Raw genomic sequence first — 14883 nt, 5'->3', positions numbered from 1 at the left:
CCTCTTCTTATCCAGCTCTCCGCTATGGCCTGGGAAAGCAGTAGAAGATGGCTCAAGTCCTTGGGCCCCTGTATCCCTGTGAGAGACCCAGAAGAAGCTCCTGGCTCCTGGCTTCAGATTGGTGCAGCTCCGGCTGTTGTGGCCATCTGGGGAGTGAACCAGCGGATGGAAGACCTCTCTCTCTCTGCCTCTCTTCTCTCTATAACTCTGACTTTCAAATAAATAAATAAATCTTTTTAAAAAAAAGGAATACAGTCACTTGAGCCATCACCACTGCCTCCCATGGTCTACATTAGCAGGAATGCTGGAATTAGGAGGTAGAGCCTGGAATTGAACCTATGTTCGCCAGTGTGGGATGTGGGCATCTTAACTGCTGAGCTAAATGTCTGCTCCTCCCATGAACTTTTTGAAGTACTTTCGTGTGCTCTAAAAATCACTTAGATGGTCCCAGAAATGGTGAGAATGTGCTGGAAACCAGCTGGCGCATCACCACAACCCCCTACTTTTGGGGGCCTGCACTCTGTCCCCAGGAGGCCATACATACCTACGTGAAACACAGGCAGCTGACTTTCTGACCAGGTGAAGGCACCTGAGGTATGACAGGTAAACATCCATGTATGAAATCTCCAGCACTCTTAATCTCTTTCTAGGTTAATGCAAGTAGAAGCCATAAGCCCCCTTTGTCTCACACGTGCACACACCTTATCTTAGAGACCCCTGCAGTAGGAAACAGCTCTCAGGCCCCTTGTCAGGTGGAGTGAGGATCATGCAAGTTACAGACAATTGCAGCTTGGATTGATTGGCCTTTTTCTGACATCACAGAAACTGGTGTGTGCATTTTTCTAGGGCAAAGGTCGAGAGCCTTCATCCTGTTCTCGTAGGGGTTTATGACTCCAATAAGGTTAATAATCACTAGTACCTTGTTTTTTCAAGACTCCAGGCTTCTGTAGACTCTTTTAGTTATGGCTTTGATAAAGTTAAAGTTGCTGTGGGTCATTTGATAGCCTTAAATTTAGCCTACATCACACCATCCTGGTTACCTGGGTAAGAAATGGGTTTCCTCAGTGACCAACGATGGCTTTGGTGTGCTTTCCTCTTGTCTTCTCAACACGGTACCAGCCTTGGGCTTCTTGTCTGTGTCTGTTTACTTCTTCATTCCAGCCCCCTTGAGCTTGGATTTAGTCCCCAGTCTGAGTAAGTGTCCATCCTAGGCCAGGTCTTGCTTTGATGTGTGTGCAGGCTGTGATTTCTCCTTGGACTTTTTGGTACTTGATGGTGTCATTTATGAAGCTTATGAAGATCTGTACTGTGCATTTCCTGTAGTTGAGTGGAACAATCTTCTTAGTCATGATTGCTCTCAGTTCATGCATAACTGCCCTGCGCTGGATGGCTCAGTGGGGTTGAGACCTTCACTGGCATCTGTCTGTAACTGGTTTAATGGTGTGGTCTCTCACTTCCCTGACTTGTGCTGCCTCAGCTTAGTAGCCCTCTGTCTTCTTAGCCTGCTGGTGATTTCCATCGTTTGTATGGAAGTTGCAGTATTTCTCCTGCCTGCTGATTTTGTGAGGGGTAATGCTAATTCTCACTTATGATGTGGTGATTGCAACTTCCAAGCCCCCTGTGCCCAGTACCCAAGCCAGCGCTGAGCATCAGAGGGTGCTGGTTATGTGTGTGCCAGATCAAGGAAGATTTTAGCCCTGAGATGCTATCCTATCTCTTTTGGTCTTTGGTTATTCTGTCGCTTCATTTTGCACCATTATTTTGGCACCATTTCACTTCTTAAAAAATTAATATAAAGGGCCGGCACCGTGGCTCAACAGGCTAATCCTTCGCCTTGCGGCGCCCGCACACCAGGTTCTAGTCCCAGTCTGGGCACCGGATTCTGTGCTGGTTGCCCCTCTTCCAGGCCAGCTCTCTGCTGTGGCCCGGGAATGCAGTGGAGGATGGCCCAAGTCCTTGGGTCCTGCACCTGCAAGGGAGACCAGGAGAAGCACCTGGCTCCTGGCTTCAGATCAGCGCGATGCACCGGTCGCAGCGGCCATTGGAGGGTGAACCAACAGTAAAAGGAAGACCTTTCTCTATGTCTCTCTCTCTCACTGTCCACTCTGCCTGTCAAAAAAAAAATTAATATAAAGGGAATGGATTTCATACATTTCATAGATACAATTCTAAGAACACAACAATGCTTTCCTCCCTCACCATTTCACTTCTCTGATAGCAGTAAGGTGTGTGTGTCTCTGCATAATACCCTTCCATCTACCAGGCAGCTGGGGCACACCTACAAATTGGGAAGAGAGGGGCAAGAAAAAGCCCCTGGAAAAGTATGAAAATCTTATACCCTTACATTTTCCTTCAGAAACCAGACTTTTTGAACCAAAATAATATTTCCTCCTAAATTTAGATGTTACTTTAAAACTAGTTAGACATATTAAAAAAAAAAAACACAAAAAAACAGCTATCTCATCCTGTGCCTGTATTACTCAAATCAGCTGTTTTTCTCTCTAGCATTCTTTCATGAGCTGATCATGTGCAGCTTGTGCTATCTTGTATTTTGCTGATTGGCTCACGTACTCTTGACAAGTTTTTAATATGAGTCTTTTCATTTTTCTTCTTGTCCCTAACCTTGCTAGAAATGTTGCAACTGCTCTATGAATGCTTAAATGAAACAATTCTGGAAGAACAGAGTAGTGTAAATAAGGTCACCATGAGTGATCCTGACAGTCATTATTTGCTACTTTTGATTAATTTTTTGGTTATTTTTAAAATATAAGAAGTTACAAGAAGTTTGTGAAAAATGTGTATTATGACAAATCTATGCATTGGTTTCAAACTTTGTTGTCCTCAAAATAGACTTATGTTTTAATTCCATTATTTGATGAGCTTTTTGAGGTACTCTCATTATTTGCTATTATTGATACCTTTTTCTTTTTTTCTTTTGCCTGAGCCTTAATAATAGAGTTTCTTTTTAAAAAGATTTATTTTACTTATTTGAAAGGCAGAATTACAGAGAGATATTCCATCTGCTGGTTCATTCCACAAATGACTGCAACGGGCAGTGCTGGGCCAGGCCAAAGCTAGAAGCCTGGAACTCTATCCAGGTCCCCCATGTAGGTGGCGGGGGTCCAAGTACTCAGGCCATTCTTTGCTGTTTTCCAAGGCTCAGCATCAGGGAATTGGATCAGAAGTGGAGGAACCAGGACTTGAACCAGTGTTCATATGGGATGCTGATGTCTCAGGTGGTAGCTTAACCAATTGTGCCATGATGTCAGCCCATCCTAATATAGTTTCTTAGAGTAATGTTAACATCAGTTTTTTATAAAAATTAATTAATTTATTTAAAAGGTGAAGTGACAAACAGAGTGAGATATAGAAGTGATAGATCATACATCTGCTGATTTATTCCCCAAATGGCTGCAACAGGCAAGGCTGGGCCAGACTGAAGCTAGGAGCCAGGAATTCCATCAGATCTCCAACATGGGTGATAGGCACCCAAGTCCTTGGGCCATTATCTGCTGTCTCTCAGGTGCAATAGCATGAAACCAAATCAGAGTAGCTGGGACTTAAACCAACAGGATGTGGGTGACCTTAGTGGTGGCTTCACCTGCTGTGCCACAGTTGTTGTTTCCTAAATACTTAGCGGCCATTGCAGTTCAAGTAACCAGCAGCCAGAAAAAAATTTTGAAGCTTCTTAAAGCAAGTGGGCTGCATCAGGCACCCCTTCCGCTTCCCAGGGCACCCAATACCTGATTCACCTATAGCTCATCACATCAGAGTATTCTTTTACCTACTCACCTCTCTCCCTTCCCCTGGCCTGAGTCTTGGAAGGCAGGAGGATGTCTCCAGCAGAGCGTGGTGCACAGAGGACCCTGTGTTTTGCACTCCTGTTTCTGAGAAAACAGTCTCATCTTTCACTTAAGCATTTCTCACACTGGGCCAGGCATGGGAGAGTGGCAGGGAGGGGGCTCCATGGCCTTCTGCTCAGGAGTCTAAGAATAAAAGACACAGCTTCCATGTGCTCTTTTCTTTTTTTTCTTTTTTTCTTTTTTTTTCTTTTTAACAGTGATTTCACCATCAGTATCCACAGGTAAACAGCTTTCTCAAGGAAGTTCAGTAATTAGAGAGTACTGCTTAAGATTTTTTTCTTTTTAATATTTATTTATTTATTTATTTTTGACAGGCAGAGTGGATAGTGAGAGAGAGACAGAGAGAAAGGTCTTCCTTTGCCGTTGGTTCACCCTCCAATGGCCGCTGCTGCTGGCGCGCTGCAGCCGGCGCACCACACTGATCCGAAGCCAGGAGCCAGGTGCTTCTCCTGGTCTCCCATGGGGTGCAGGGCCCAAGCACTTGGGCCATCCTCCACTGCACTCCCTGGCCACAGCAGAGAGCTGGCCTGGAAGAGGGGCAACCGGGACAGAATCCGGCGCCCCGACTGGGACTAGAACCCGGTGTGCTGGCACCGCAAGGCGGAGGATTGGCCTAGTGAGCCGCGGCGCCGGCCCCATGTGCTCTTTTCATCGTATTAAACACAAGGTATATTGTGGGTAATGAGGATGAAGCCCTGAGCAACACTGATGTGCTACAGTCGTGGGGGCCCACTCTAAATTCTGTGTTGCTCACACGTGTCCACAAGGGTTTCTTACAGGTGTGTTCTCGGGGGTCTGAGAGTTCGTGGTTGAAGGTGCTGCTCTTAGGGATGGCTAAGATACCATCTTCTTGGAAATGCCTGGGCACCCCATCAAGTGCCCCTGTAGCACTTACCTTGCTGTGTGGTATGAGTGTGATGGGTTTTCCCATTTGCTCTCTTGATCTCTTGACTCCTCCCAGAGTCAGGACTGTGCGTCTGTAGTGCTTTTTTATGCACTCATGGTACAGCATTCACTGGGATATATAATTATCCTTTCGCAAGTTTGTCTTTCCTGTTGGACACTGGGCACTGAAATTCAGGGTAACCACTCAGCTTTGTGTCCCAAGCACCCAACATTGTGCTCACTCAGTCGAGGAAGTTGATGAGGTCGAACAAAGAGGCGACCAGAACAGGTGCAGGGCAAACATATTTTTTTTAATTTTTAAATTTATTTTGTTTAAGGAATACAACTTCATGCATTTAATGTATACAGATTTGGGAACATGATGCTTCCTCTCCCCACACCCCTCCCACCCATACTCCTGCCTTTCCCCCTCCTCCCTCTTCCTTTCCCATTCTTATTTTTCACAGAGATCAATTTTCAGTTATTTTTTATACTCATAAGATTAACCCTATAAAAAATAGAGAATTCACCAACTAGTATGAAGAAAAAAAAGAAATAACAAAACAAACAAAAAAACAAGGAAAACATTATTACCCGACAGTCAAGGCAAGGCCTGTTCAAAATCATAGCATCTCAGTGTCAGGTTTGCTCCTATAGATTACATTTTACCACAGATCAGAGACCATATGGTATTTGTCTTTTTGCAGCTGGCTTATTTCACTAAGTATAATGATTCCCAGTTGCATCCATTTTGTTGCAAATGACAGAATTTCACTTTTTTTTTTTTGCCACTATGTAGTATTCCATAGTGTGTATATATACCATAATTTCTCTATCCAGTCTTCAGTTGATGGATATCTGGGTTGATTCCATATCTTAGCTATTGTAAATTGAGCTGAAATGAACATAAGGGTATAGATTACTCTTTCATATGCTGATTTCATTTCCTTTGGATAAATTCCCAGGAGTGGGAAGACTGGGTCATATGGCAGGTCTATATTCATCTTTCTGTTCATCTTTCTGAGATATCTCCATACTGTCTTCCACAGTGGCTATACCTGTTTACATTCTCTCTCTCTCTCTCTCTCTCTCTCTCTCTCTATTTATTTTACTTGAAAGAGCTACACAGAGAGAGAAGGAGAGGCAAAGGGAGAGAAAGGTCTTCCATCCACTAGTTCACTCCCCAGATGGCAGCAACAGCCAGAGCTGTACCAATCCAAAGCCAGGAGCCAGGAGCTTCCTCTGGGTGTCCGATGCGGGTGCAGGGGCCCAAGGACTTGGGCCATCTTCTATTGCTATCCCATGCAGAGAGTTGGATCAGAAGAGGAGCAGCTGGGACTAGAACTGGCGCCCATATGGAATGCCAGCGCTTCAGGCCAGGGCATTAACCCATTGCGCCACAGCTGGCCCCTATGTTATCACTAACGGTGGATTAATGTTCCCTTCTCCCCACATCCTTGCCAGTATTTGTTGTTTGTTGATTACTGTATGAAAGCCATTCTAAATGGGGTGAGGTGAAATCTCATTGCAGTTTTGATTTGCATTTCCCTGATGGCTAATGATCCTGAGTATTTGTTCATGTGTCTGTTGGCCATTTGAGTTTTCTCTCTTGAAAAATAACTGTTCAGGTCTTTTGCTTGTTTCTTAATTGGATTTTTTGTTTTGTTGTTATTGAGTTTCTGGAGCTCTTTATGGGTTCTGGAAGTTAATCCTTTGTCAGTTGCATTATTGCAAATATTTTCTCCCATTCTGTCAATTGGCTATTCACTTTGCTGATTGTTTCTTTTGCAGTGGAGAAGCTTCTCATTTTGATGTAATCCCACTTGTTAATTTTGATTTTGATTGCCTATGCTTCTGGGGTCTTTTTCAAGAACTCTTTGCCTATGCCAATATATTGTAGGATTTTTCCAATGTTCTCTAGTAATTTGATAGGTCATAGATTTAGGTCTCTGATCCATTTTGAGTGGATTTTTGTGTAAGGTATACAGTAGGGTTCTTGTTTTATACTTCTGCATGTGGAGATCTAGTTTTCCCAGCACCATTTGTTGAAAAGACTGTCTTTGTTCCAGGAGTTCATTTTAGCCCCTTTTTCAAAGATAATTTGGTTGAAGACACTGTGGCAAAAAATGACCTACATGAAAGATCTCTGTGAGATCCCGGTGGGAAGAAGGGGCCATCAAGGAAGGAGGTACCTTTCTCTGAAGGGAGGAAAGAACTTCCACTTTGATTATGGCCTTGTCTAAATAATGTCAAAGTTTGTGGACTCAAGAGGCTTCCATAGCCTTGGAAGCTCATGACAAGAGCCTTGGGTGATCACTGATATCATAAATAAGAGTGTCAATTGTTAAAGCAACAACAGGAGTCACTGTGCACTTACTCCTCATGTAGGACCTCTGTCTTTAATGTGTTGTACTATGAGAATTAACGGTAAAACTAGTCTTCAAACAGTACTTTCTACTTGGTATTTCTGTGTGTGTGCAAACTGTTGAAATCTTTACTTAGTATAGAGTTGATCTTCTATATATAAAGATAATTAAAAATGAATCTTAATGAAGAATGGGATGGGAGAAGGAGTAGGAGGTGGGATGGTTTGGGGGTGGGAGGGCTGGTATGGGGGTAGAACCACTATAATCCAGAAGTTGTACTTTATAAATTTATATTTATTAAATAAAAGTTTTCTTTAAAAAATAAGTTGGTTATAAATCTGTGGGTTTATTTCTGGAGTTTTATTCCGCTCCATTGGTCGACACATCTTTTTTGTGCCACTATAGGCTGCCCTGTAGTATGTTTTGAGCTCTGGTATTGTGATGCCTCCAGCTTTGATTTTGTTGTTCAAGATTGCTTTAGCTATTCAGGGTCTCTAGTGTTTCTACATGAATTTTAGCATCATTTTTTTCTATATCTGAGAAGAATGTTGTTGGTATTTTGATTGGTAACACATTGAATCTATAAATTGCTTTCGATAGCATGCACATTTTGAAGCTGTTGATTCTTCCAATCCATGAACATGGAAGATTTTTCCACTTTTCTATGTCTTCTTCTATTTCTTTCTTTAATGCTTTGTAATTTTCATCTTAGAGATCTTTGACATCCTAGGTCAAATTTATTCCAAAGTATTTAAATTTTTTATAGCTATTGTGAATGAGATTGATTTTAGAAGTTCTTTCTCAGCTATGGCATTGTCTGTGTATACAAAGGTATTAATTTTTGTGTGTTAATTTTTTATCCTGCTACTTTACCAAACTCTTTTATGAGTTCCAGTAGTCTCATTGTGGAGTCTTTTGGGCTCCCTATATAAGGAACCATGTAACCAGCCAATATGGATAGTTTGACTTCTTCTTTCCCTATTTGTATGCCTTTTATTTGTTTTTCTTGCCTGATAGCTCTGGCTAAAACTTCCAGAATTATATTAAATAGCAGCGGTGAGAGTGGGCGTCCTTGTCTGATTCTGGATCTTAATGGGAATGGCTGCAGTTTCTCCCCATTCAATAGGATGCTGGCTGTGGGTTTGTTATAAATTGCTTTGATTATGTTGAGGAATGTTCCTTCTATACCCAATTTGCTTTAGGTTTTCATTGTAAAAGAGTGTTGCTTTGTGTTTACGTGTGGGTGCAAACTGATGAAATCTTTACTTAGTATATACTGAATCAATCTTCTGTATATAAAGATAATTGAAAATGAAAAAAAAAACTTGGTGTTAAATTGGAAATTACATAGAAAATTAATCAATTTTTTAAAAAATATCATGTAGGATCTCTGTCATTAATGTGCTGTACACTGTTATTTAATGCTATAACTAGTACTCCAACAGTATTTTTTCACTTTGTGTTGCTATGTGAGGGCAAACTGTTGAAATCTTTACTTAATATATACTAAACTGATCTTCTGTATATAAAGAGAATTGAAAATGAATCTTGATGTGAATGGAAGGGGAGAGTGAGTGGGAAAGGGGAGGGTTGTGGGTGGGAGGGAAGTTATGGGGGGGAAGCCATTGTAATCCATAAGCTGTACTTTGGAAATTTATATTCATTAAATAAAAGATAAAAAAAAGAGTGTTGAATTTTATCAAATGCTTTCTCTGCATCTATTGAGATAATCATATGGTTTTTGGTCTTCAGCTTGTTAATGTGGTTTATAACATTAACTGATTTTTGGATGTTGAACCATCTCTGCTGTGAGCAGAGTGTGCTGCAGTACTCTGTGATTGCCCAGATCCCAGCTACATTCGGTCTCCTCTCCTGCAATCCCTGTTATCTCAGTCCCAGCACCCAGGGCTCTCAGGGTCAAGGAGTCCAAGTGGAGCCACTCTGCCCTGCTAGCCCATCCAGACTGCAGGGGACTGAGGCGCTCCCAGGGCCGCTGTCCATGTATGTTCCAGTGCTCTGGACCAAGTCCTGCCCTCCCAACCAGACTTGATGCCAGTGGGGGACGTGGGTTTTTCTCTCTGGTAAGATCTCTGGATTGCAGGCACGCACCACACCCACCAGCTGCAGCCCTGCTCACTTCACAATTGTGCTGGGCGCACAGGAGAGTCCCACAGGCAGCGCTTTCCTTCCGTGGGGATGGCTCTCCCTCCCCTCCCATTGCCGATTGGGTTCAGCTGGTGTGGTGGAGACTGCCTCTGTCAGTTGCTCTTGCACTGCTGTGGGTGCCCACACCAACTGGGCGGAGAGCAACCCCAACAATTGCTGGGTGCCTGCACGTGGCAAACATATTTTAAAGTTTTTGTTCTTTGGAGGTTGAGGCACACTGTGGAAATTTCTTTTTTTTTTAATTTTCAAAATATTTTTATTTCAAAGTTTTTCTTATAGATATTTTTGCCCAAGCTATTTGTCTTTAATATGGTGAGCACAGTGATTCTTGGAGTAGACTCTGTTATTTGGATTGTCCATGTGCTTGGTTCCCATGAACTACTTGCTGCTCACTGTGTTTCCCTCATGTTTTAGTGAGAGTCCTCACACCCTAGGATGAACGCCTGGAGAAGAAGGCTTTCTATGTCATCATGACTCAATTTTGGTAGATTGTATGTGTCCAGGAATCTATTATTTCTTCTAGGTTTTCTCATCTGTTGACATACAGCTCTTTGCAGTAATTCCTGATGATTCTTTTTATTTCTGTGGTATCTAAGGTTACATTTCCTTTTTCATCTCTGCTTTTATTGATTCAGGTCTTTTCCCACTTTTTTTTTTTGGTTAATTTTGCCAATTGTATATCAATTTTGTTTATTTTTTCAAAAAACCAACTCTTCATTTCACTGATTGCTTGTGGGTTTTTTCTTCTTTTTTTGGTTTCAATGTTGTTTATTTCTTTAATTTTCTTTCTTTCTTCTGACTAATTTTGGGTTTGGTTTGTTGTTATTTTTCTAGGTCCTTGAGATGCATTGATAGCTCATTTATTTGGTGTATTTCCAATTTCTTGATTTAGGCACCATTTACTATAAACTTTCTTCTTAACACTGCTTTTGCTGTATCCCATAAGTTTTGATGTGTTGTTTTGTTGTCTTCATTCATTTCCAGGCGCTTCCTCTGGGTCTCCCACATGGGTGTCAGGAGCATCATTTGCTGCTTTCTTAGGCCATTGGAGGTGGAGCAGCTGGGACTGGACCCGGTGCCCAGATGGGATGCTGGCATTGCAGGTGGCAGCTTTACCCTCTGTGCCACAATGCTGGCCCCTAAATTTCAGATATTTTAAGAGAAGTTGGTTCCTGGTTGAAGAGAGAGCTTGCATAGTCCGGGGAAGGAAGCATGTTGCTGGGAAGTGTTATTCAGGAACCTTCTGCACAACAGGCTGTTCTGGGTATTTAAAAGATGTTTTAAATTCATCTTATATGGCAGAAATGCAATGGCGCATCTTGATTCTGAGGTGAAAGAAGAATGCCTGAGGGAAGACTTGAAGTTTTATTTCATGAACCCTTGTGAAAAATACCGAGCCAGACACCAGATTCCGTGGAAACTGGGCTTGCAGCTTTTGAAGATAGTCATGGTCACCACACAGGTAATTTTTGTTATCGTCTTGTTCAGCTCTTTTCCTTACTCCAAGATAAAATTGTTTTCATGGGTTCTGTACTTACTTTTGTTCTGAAAAGTCCACAGAAGTGTAAAATTGTTTGGAGGTTGACGTTCAATTTAGTAGATGACATTGTTTTAGTAAGAAATGATGAGCTCTTCTCTGCACAGGTGCTGTATATAGTAGGTAAATGTCGATCTCTCTGTCTTTTTTAAAAAAGATTTATTTATTTAGTTGAAAAGCAGAGTTACAGAGAGGCGGAGGTCTTCCATCTGCTGGTTCACTCCCTAAATGGCTACAACAGCCAGAGCCGGGCTGATCTGAAGCTGAGAGCCAGGAGCTTCTTCCAGATCGCCCAAGTGGGTGCAGGAGCCCAAGCAGTTGGGCCACCTTCTGCTGCTTTCCTAGGTGCATGAGCAGGGAGCTGAATTGGAAGTGGAGCAGCTGGGTCTTGAACTGCAGCTCATATGGAATGCTGGCGCTGCATTACCTGCTGCGCCACAGCACTGTCCTCTTGATCTCTAATGACTGAGTTTTCTGCAGGCGCACTTCAAACAGATCATGGAAAAATGGAATTAAAAGGATAAATTTATTTTGTTGAAAAAATGGTTCAGGCCAGCACCACGGCTCACTAGGCTGATCCTCCGCCTGCAGCACTGGCACACCGGGTTCTAGTCCCAGTTGGGGCGCTGGATTCTGTCCCTGTTGCTCCTCTTCCAGTCCACCTCTCTGCTGTGGCCCGGGAGTGCAGTGGAGGATGGCCTAGGTCCTTGGGCCCTGCACCCACATGGGAGACCAGGAGAAGCACCTGGCTCCTGGCTTTGGATTGGTGCAGTGTGCCGGCTGCAACATGCCAGCCATAGCAGCCACTTGGGGTGTGAACCAACGGTAAAGGAAGACCTTTCTCTCTGTCTCTCTCTCTCATTGTCCACTCTGCCTGTCAAAAAAAAAAAAATGGTTCTAATTTTTTTCAGAATACATGAAAAATGAGTATTATAAAAACTATGAATTTCAAATTTTTTGACACCAAAATAAACTCATATTTTTAATTCCACTTTTCTGTGAACTTTCTGAAGTACACTTGATGTCTGCATGAGGTTCATGGGCCTCCTAAGGATGCCACTCCAAAGTGATTTGTATTCTTTACCTCTCACTTTTATTCAAAGATACTTTTGATATCTGCTTTTTTTTTTGTCTGCCAATTTACAGAATACTATTTTCATTTTATTCCTAGTAATGTGCTGGGTGCCAGCAGGAGTGTGCAAAAGCTACGTTTGGATTTTCTGTTTAAATTCCTGTTGGTGAGCACTTTGTCACAACATGAAAGCAGCTGTCCGAGGTGTCCCCTAGTTTTCAGGGCTGTGGCACTGAACCAGTCTTCAGGAGGTTTCTCTGTGGGTAACTCTATTTGAAACATATGCTCTTTTAAAAACAGTATTGGGGTTGGCATTTGGTGTAGCTTCTCGGCCGCTACTTAGTACATCTGCATCCCATATCAGACTGCCTGGTTCGAGCCTTGGCTCCCTCACTTCTGATCCAGCTTCCTGCTAATGCATAGTCTAGGAGGCAGCAGATGGTGGTTCAAAACTTAGTCTCTGCTACCCATGTGGGAGACCCAGATTGAGTTCTGGGCTTCAGGCTTTGTCCTGGCCCAGCCTTGGCTGTTGTGGGCACTTGGAGAGTGAACCAGTGAATAGAAGATTGATATCTCTGTCTCTCTCTCTCTTTAAAATAAGATGAAAATAAGTAAATAATAAACCTTAAAATGAAAACAGTGCTGTTAGGATATTTGGCTGCATTGTCAAAAACTACTCAGTTATCAATGTGAAATTGTATAAAGATGTTATTTCTGAAACATAAAAATAAGTATTAAAAAAACGCGCACCACCCTCTGTGCTGGTATGTGGCATAGCAGCTAAGCCACCATCTACAGTGCCAGCACCCCATATGGGTGCCAGTTCCAATCCTGGCAGCTCCACTTCCAATCCAGTTCCTTGCTAATGTGCCTGGGTAAGCAGCAGAAGATGGTCCAAGTACTTGGGTCCCTGCAGCCATGTGGGAGACCCAGGAGAAGCTCCTGGCTCCTGGCTTCGGCCTGGCCCAGTCCTGGCCATTGTGGCCATTTGGGGAGTGAACCAGTGGATAGAAGATCTCTCTCTCTCTCTCTCTCTCTCTGAGTCTCTAAGTCTCTCTCCCTCTCTCTGTAACTCTGTCTTTCCAATCAACAAATAAATCTTAAAAAAACAAAAACAAACAAACAAAAAACCCTCCATATAGTTTCATGTTGCCGCGTTCCCTTTCCACACGGGGAGTTTGTGGCCGCAGCAGACGGAAGTCTTTGGGGCTGGTCACAGAAGTCCCTACAAGGGACGGGATTTCCTCTCTCCTCCAGAGAGGCCCAGAAGCCCGTGCGGCAGGGGTCTCCACAATGAGACAGACGAATGGGAGATTTCCCTTCACCTAGTGGGGCAGGGGGTGGATATCGGGGGCCCAGCTGAGGGGCGATCTTTCCTCACCTTGTCCGAGGAGGACTTGCTCATTGGATGCCTTATGTGTTCAGGTCCCTGTTAGGGCTCCAGATGCTGCTTAGTCCCGCTAAGCCGCACTGTCGGGGATGAGGAAGGCAGCGCTGCCTTTTCCCTCCACAGAGACACTGGGGACAGGTTTCCGGGAACATGTCCGTGTTTATTCACTAGCACATACATTATAAAGGGCAGGGAAAAGGGGTGTAACCAATTCTGGGGAATGCTGACCATAGGGCAGAACGGGCACTGGCGCCAGTATGCCGAGCCAATCAGCTTGAAGGTCAGATAGACCGGATGGCTCCCCAGGTGGGCCTAATGGGCCTGGGTTGCATCCGGGAGTCGTTTACCTGATTGGCAGAAGGTGGGGGTGGGGAGAAATGGGCCTGGGCTCAGGTAACTGCTGAGATCGCCCAGTTCCAGGGATGAAACTTTATTCTGCATTTGGGAAGAGGCCTTTCCGTTGCATCACCAGCTCATGAAGCTAAGGCAAAGCAAATTACTTCACAAGAATCAGGGTCACTGTAAAGGTGTATGCTTAGTAGCTTTTTCCGTCTTGATTCTGAAATTTTAATTTCCTCAACCTGTAAAATGGGTGCATTGTTACTGTTACTTGGGAGAAAAGATGAGAGTAAGACCCATTTTTGCCATTTGTTTAATTTTGTTTCCAGGTTTCTTCTATTGCCAAACCAGCTCCTATCTCAGCTTTTTGATCAATGAATCTATAATTCTAGCTTCCCTGGGCAAAAAACCTAATTATTGTCTTTGACTTTACCTCCTTTGACCTGGGAGCTGCTAAATTCAATTGATTTTTCCTTTAAAACTACATCCATTTGTGCTTTTCCACACTCAGTACCTTCTGTCTAACACAGATGCTTATCTCATTGCTGAGTTAAAAATCCATCACAAGTGTCTCCTTTGCTGGGCATTCGGTTGAAATACAGCTATGGACATTTCCAGGGCTGCTGACAGCTGATCCTTAGCCTAGGGTTTGCCACGCACCAGGCTCAGGAAGTGTTTATGCATGTTAATCCATTTCCTCTTTGTTGAAACCTGGTGAAGTAGATTCTGTTATTATCTCCATTTTATGGATGAAGAAGCTGGGTCAAAAAAGCATGAAGCATTGGTTGGAAACTGTTTACTTAAGAAGTGATCTCGAGTCCAACCAGCCTGGCTCTGGAGGTCACACTCTTTTTGTAGTTTTTAGTCTACATCATCTAGGTCCTGTGTGCAGGCTTTGCAGTCTACACATGTTAACCAGGCTGCTTCTGGTCTTCATGTTATGTCTGCCTTTCTTTTTTTTTTTTTTTTTTCTTGACAGGCAGAGTGGACAGTGAGAGAGAGAGAGACAGAGAGAAAGGTCTTCCTTTGCCGTTGGTTCACCCTCCAATGGCCGCCACGGTAGCGCGCTGCGGCCGGTGCACCACGCTGATCCGATGGCAGGAGCCAGGTGCTTCTCCTGGTCTCCCATGGGGTGCAGGGCCCAAGCACTTGGGCCATCCTCCACTGCACTCCCTGGCCACACAGAGAGCTGGCCTGGAAGAGGGGCAACCGGGACAGAATCTGGCGCCCCGACCGGAACTAGAACCTGGTGTGCTGGCGCTGCA

At 43.6% G+C, this 14883-nt stretch overlaps 1 protein-coding gene across 1 annotated transcript in view; it reads left to right on the top strand.

Moving 5' to 3' along the window:
• Positions 1-14883, top strand: part of MCOLN2 (mucolipin TRP cation channel 2) — a 74990-nt gene that overhangs the window by 10782 nt on the left and 49325 nt on the right. The window contains exon 2 of the mRNA XM_062193420.1: positions 10583-10742. Within this exon, the coding sequence (XP_062049404.1) occupies positions 10583-10742 (160 nt within the window). The remainder of the gene's footprint in view (positions 1-10582; positions 10743-14883) is intronic.

The sequence above is a fragment of the Lepus europaeus genome, chromosome 5, assembly GCF_033115175.1.
Source record: "Lepus europaeus isolate LE1 chromosome 5, mLepTim1.pri, whole genome shotgun sequence".
NCBI classification, from domain to species: Eukaryota; Metazoa; Chordata; class Mammalia; order Lagomorpha; family Leporidae; genus Lepus; species Lepus europaeus.
This window is presented reverse-complemented; position numbering and strand designations above follow the sequence as displayed.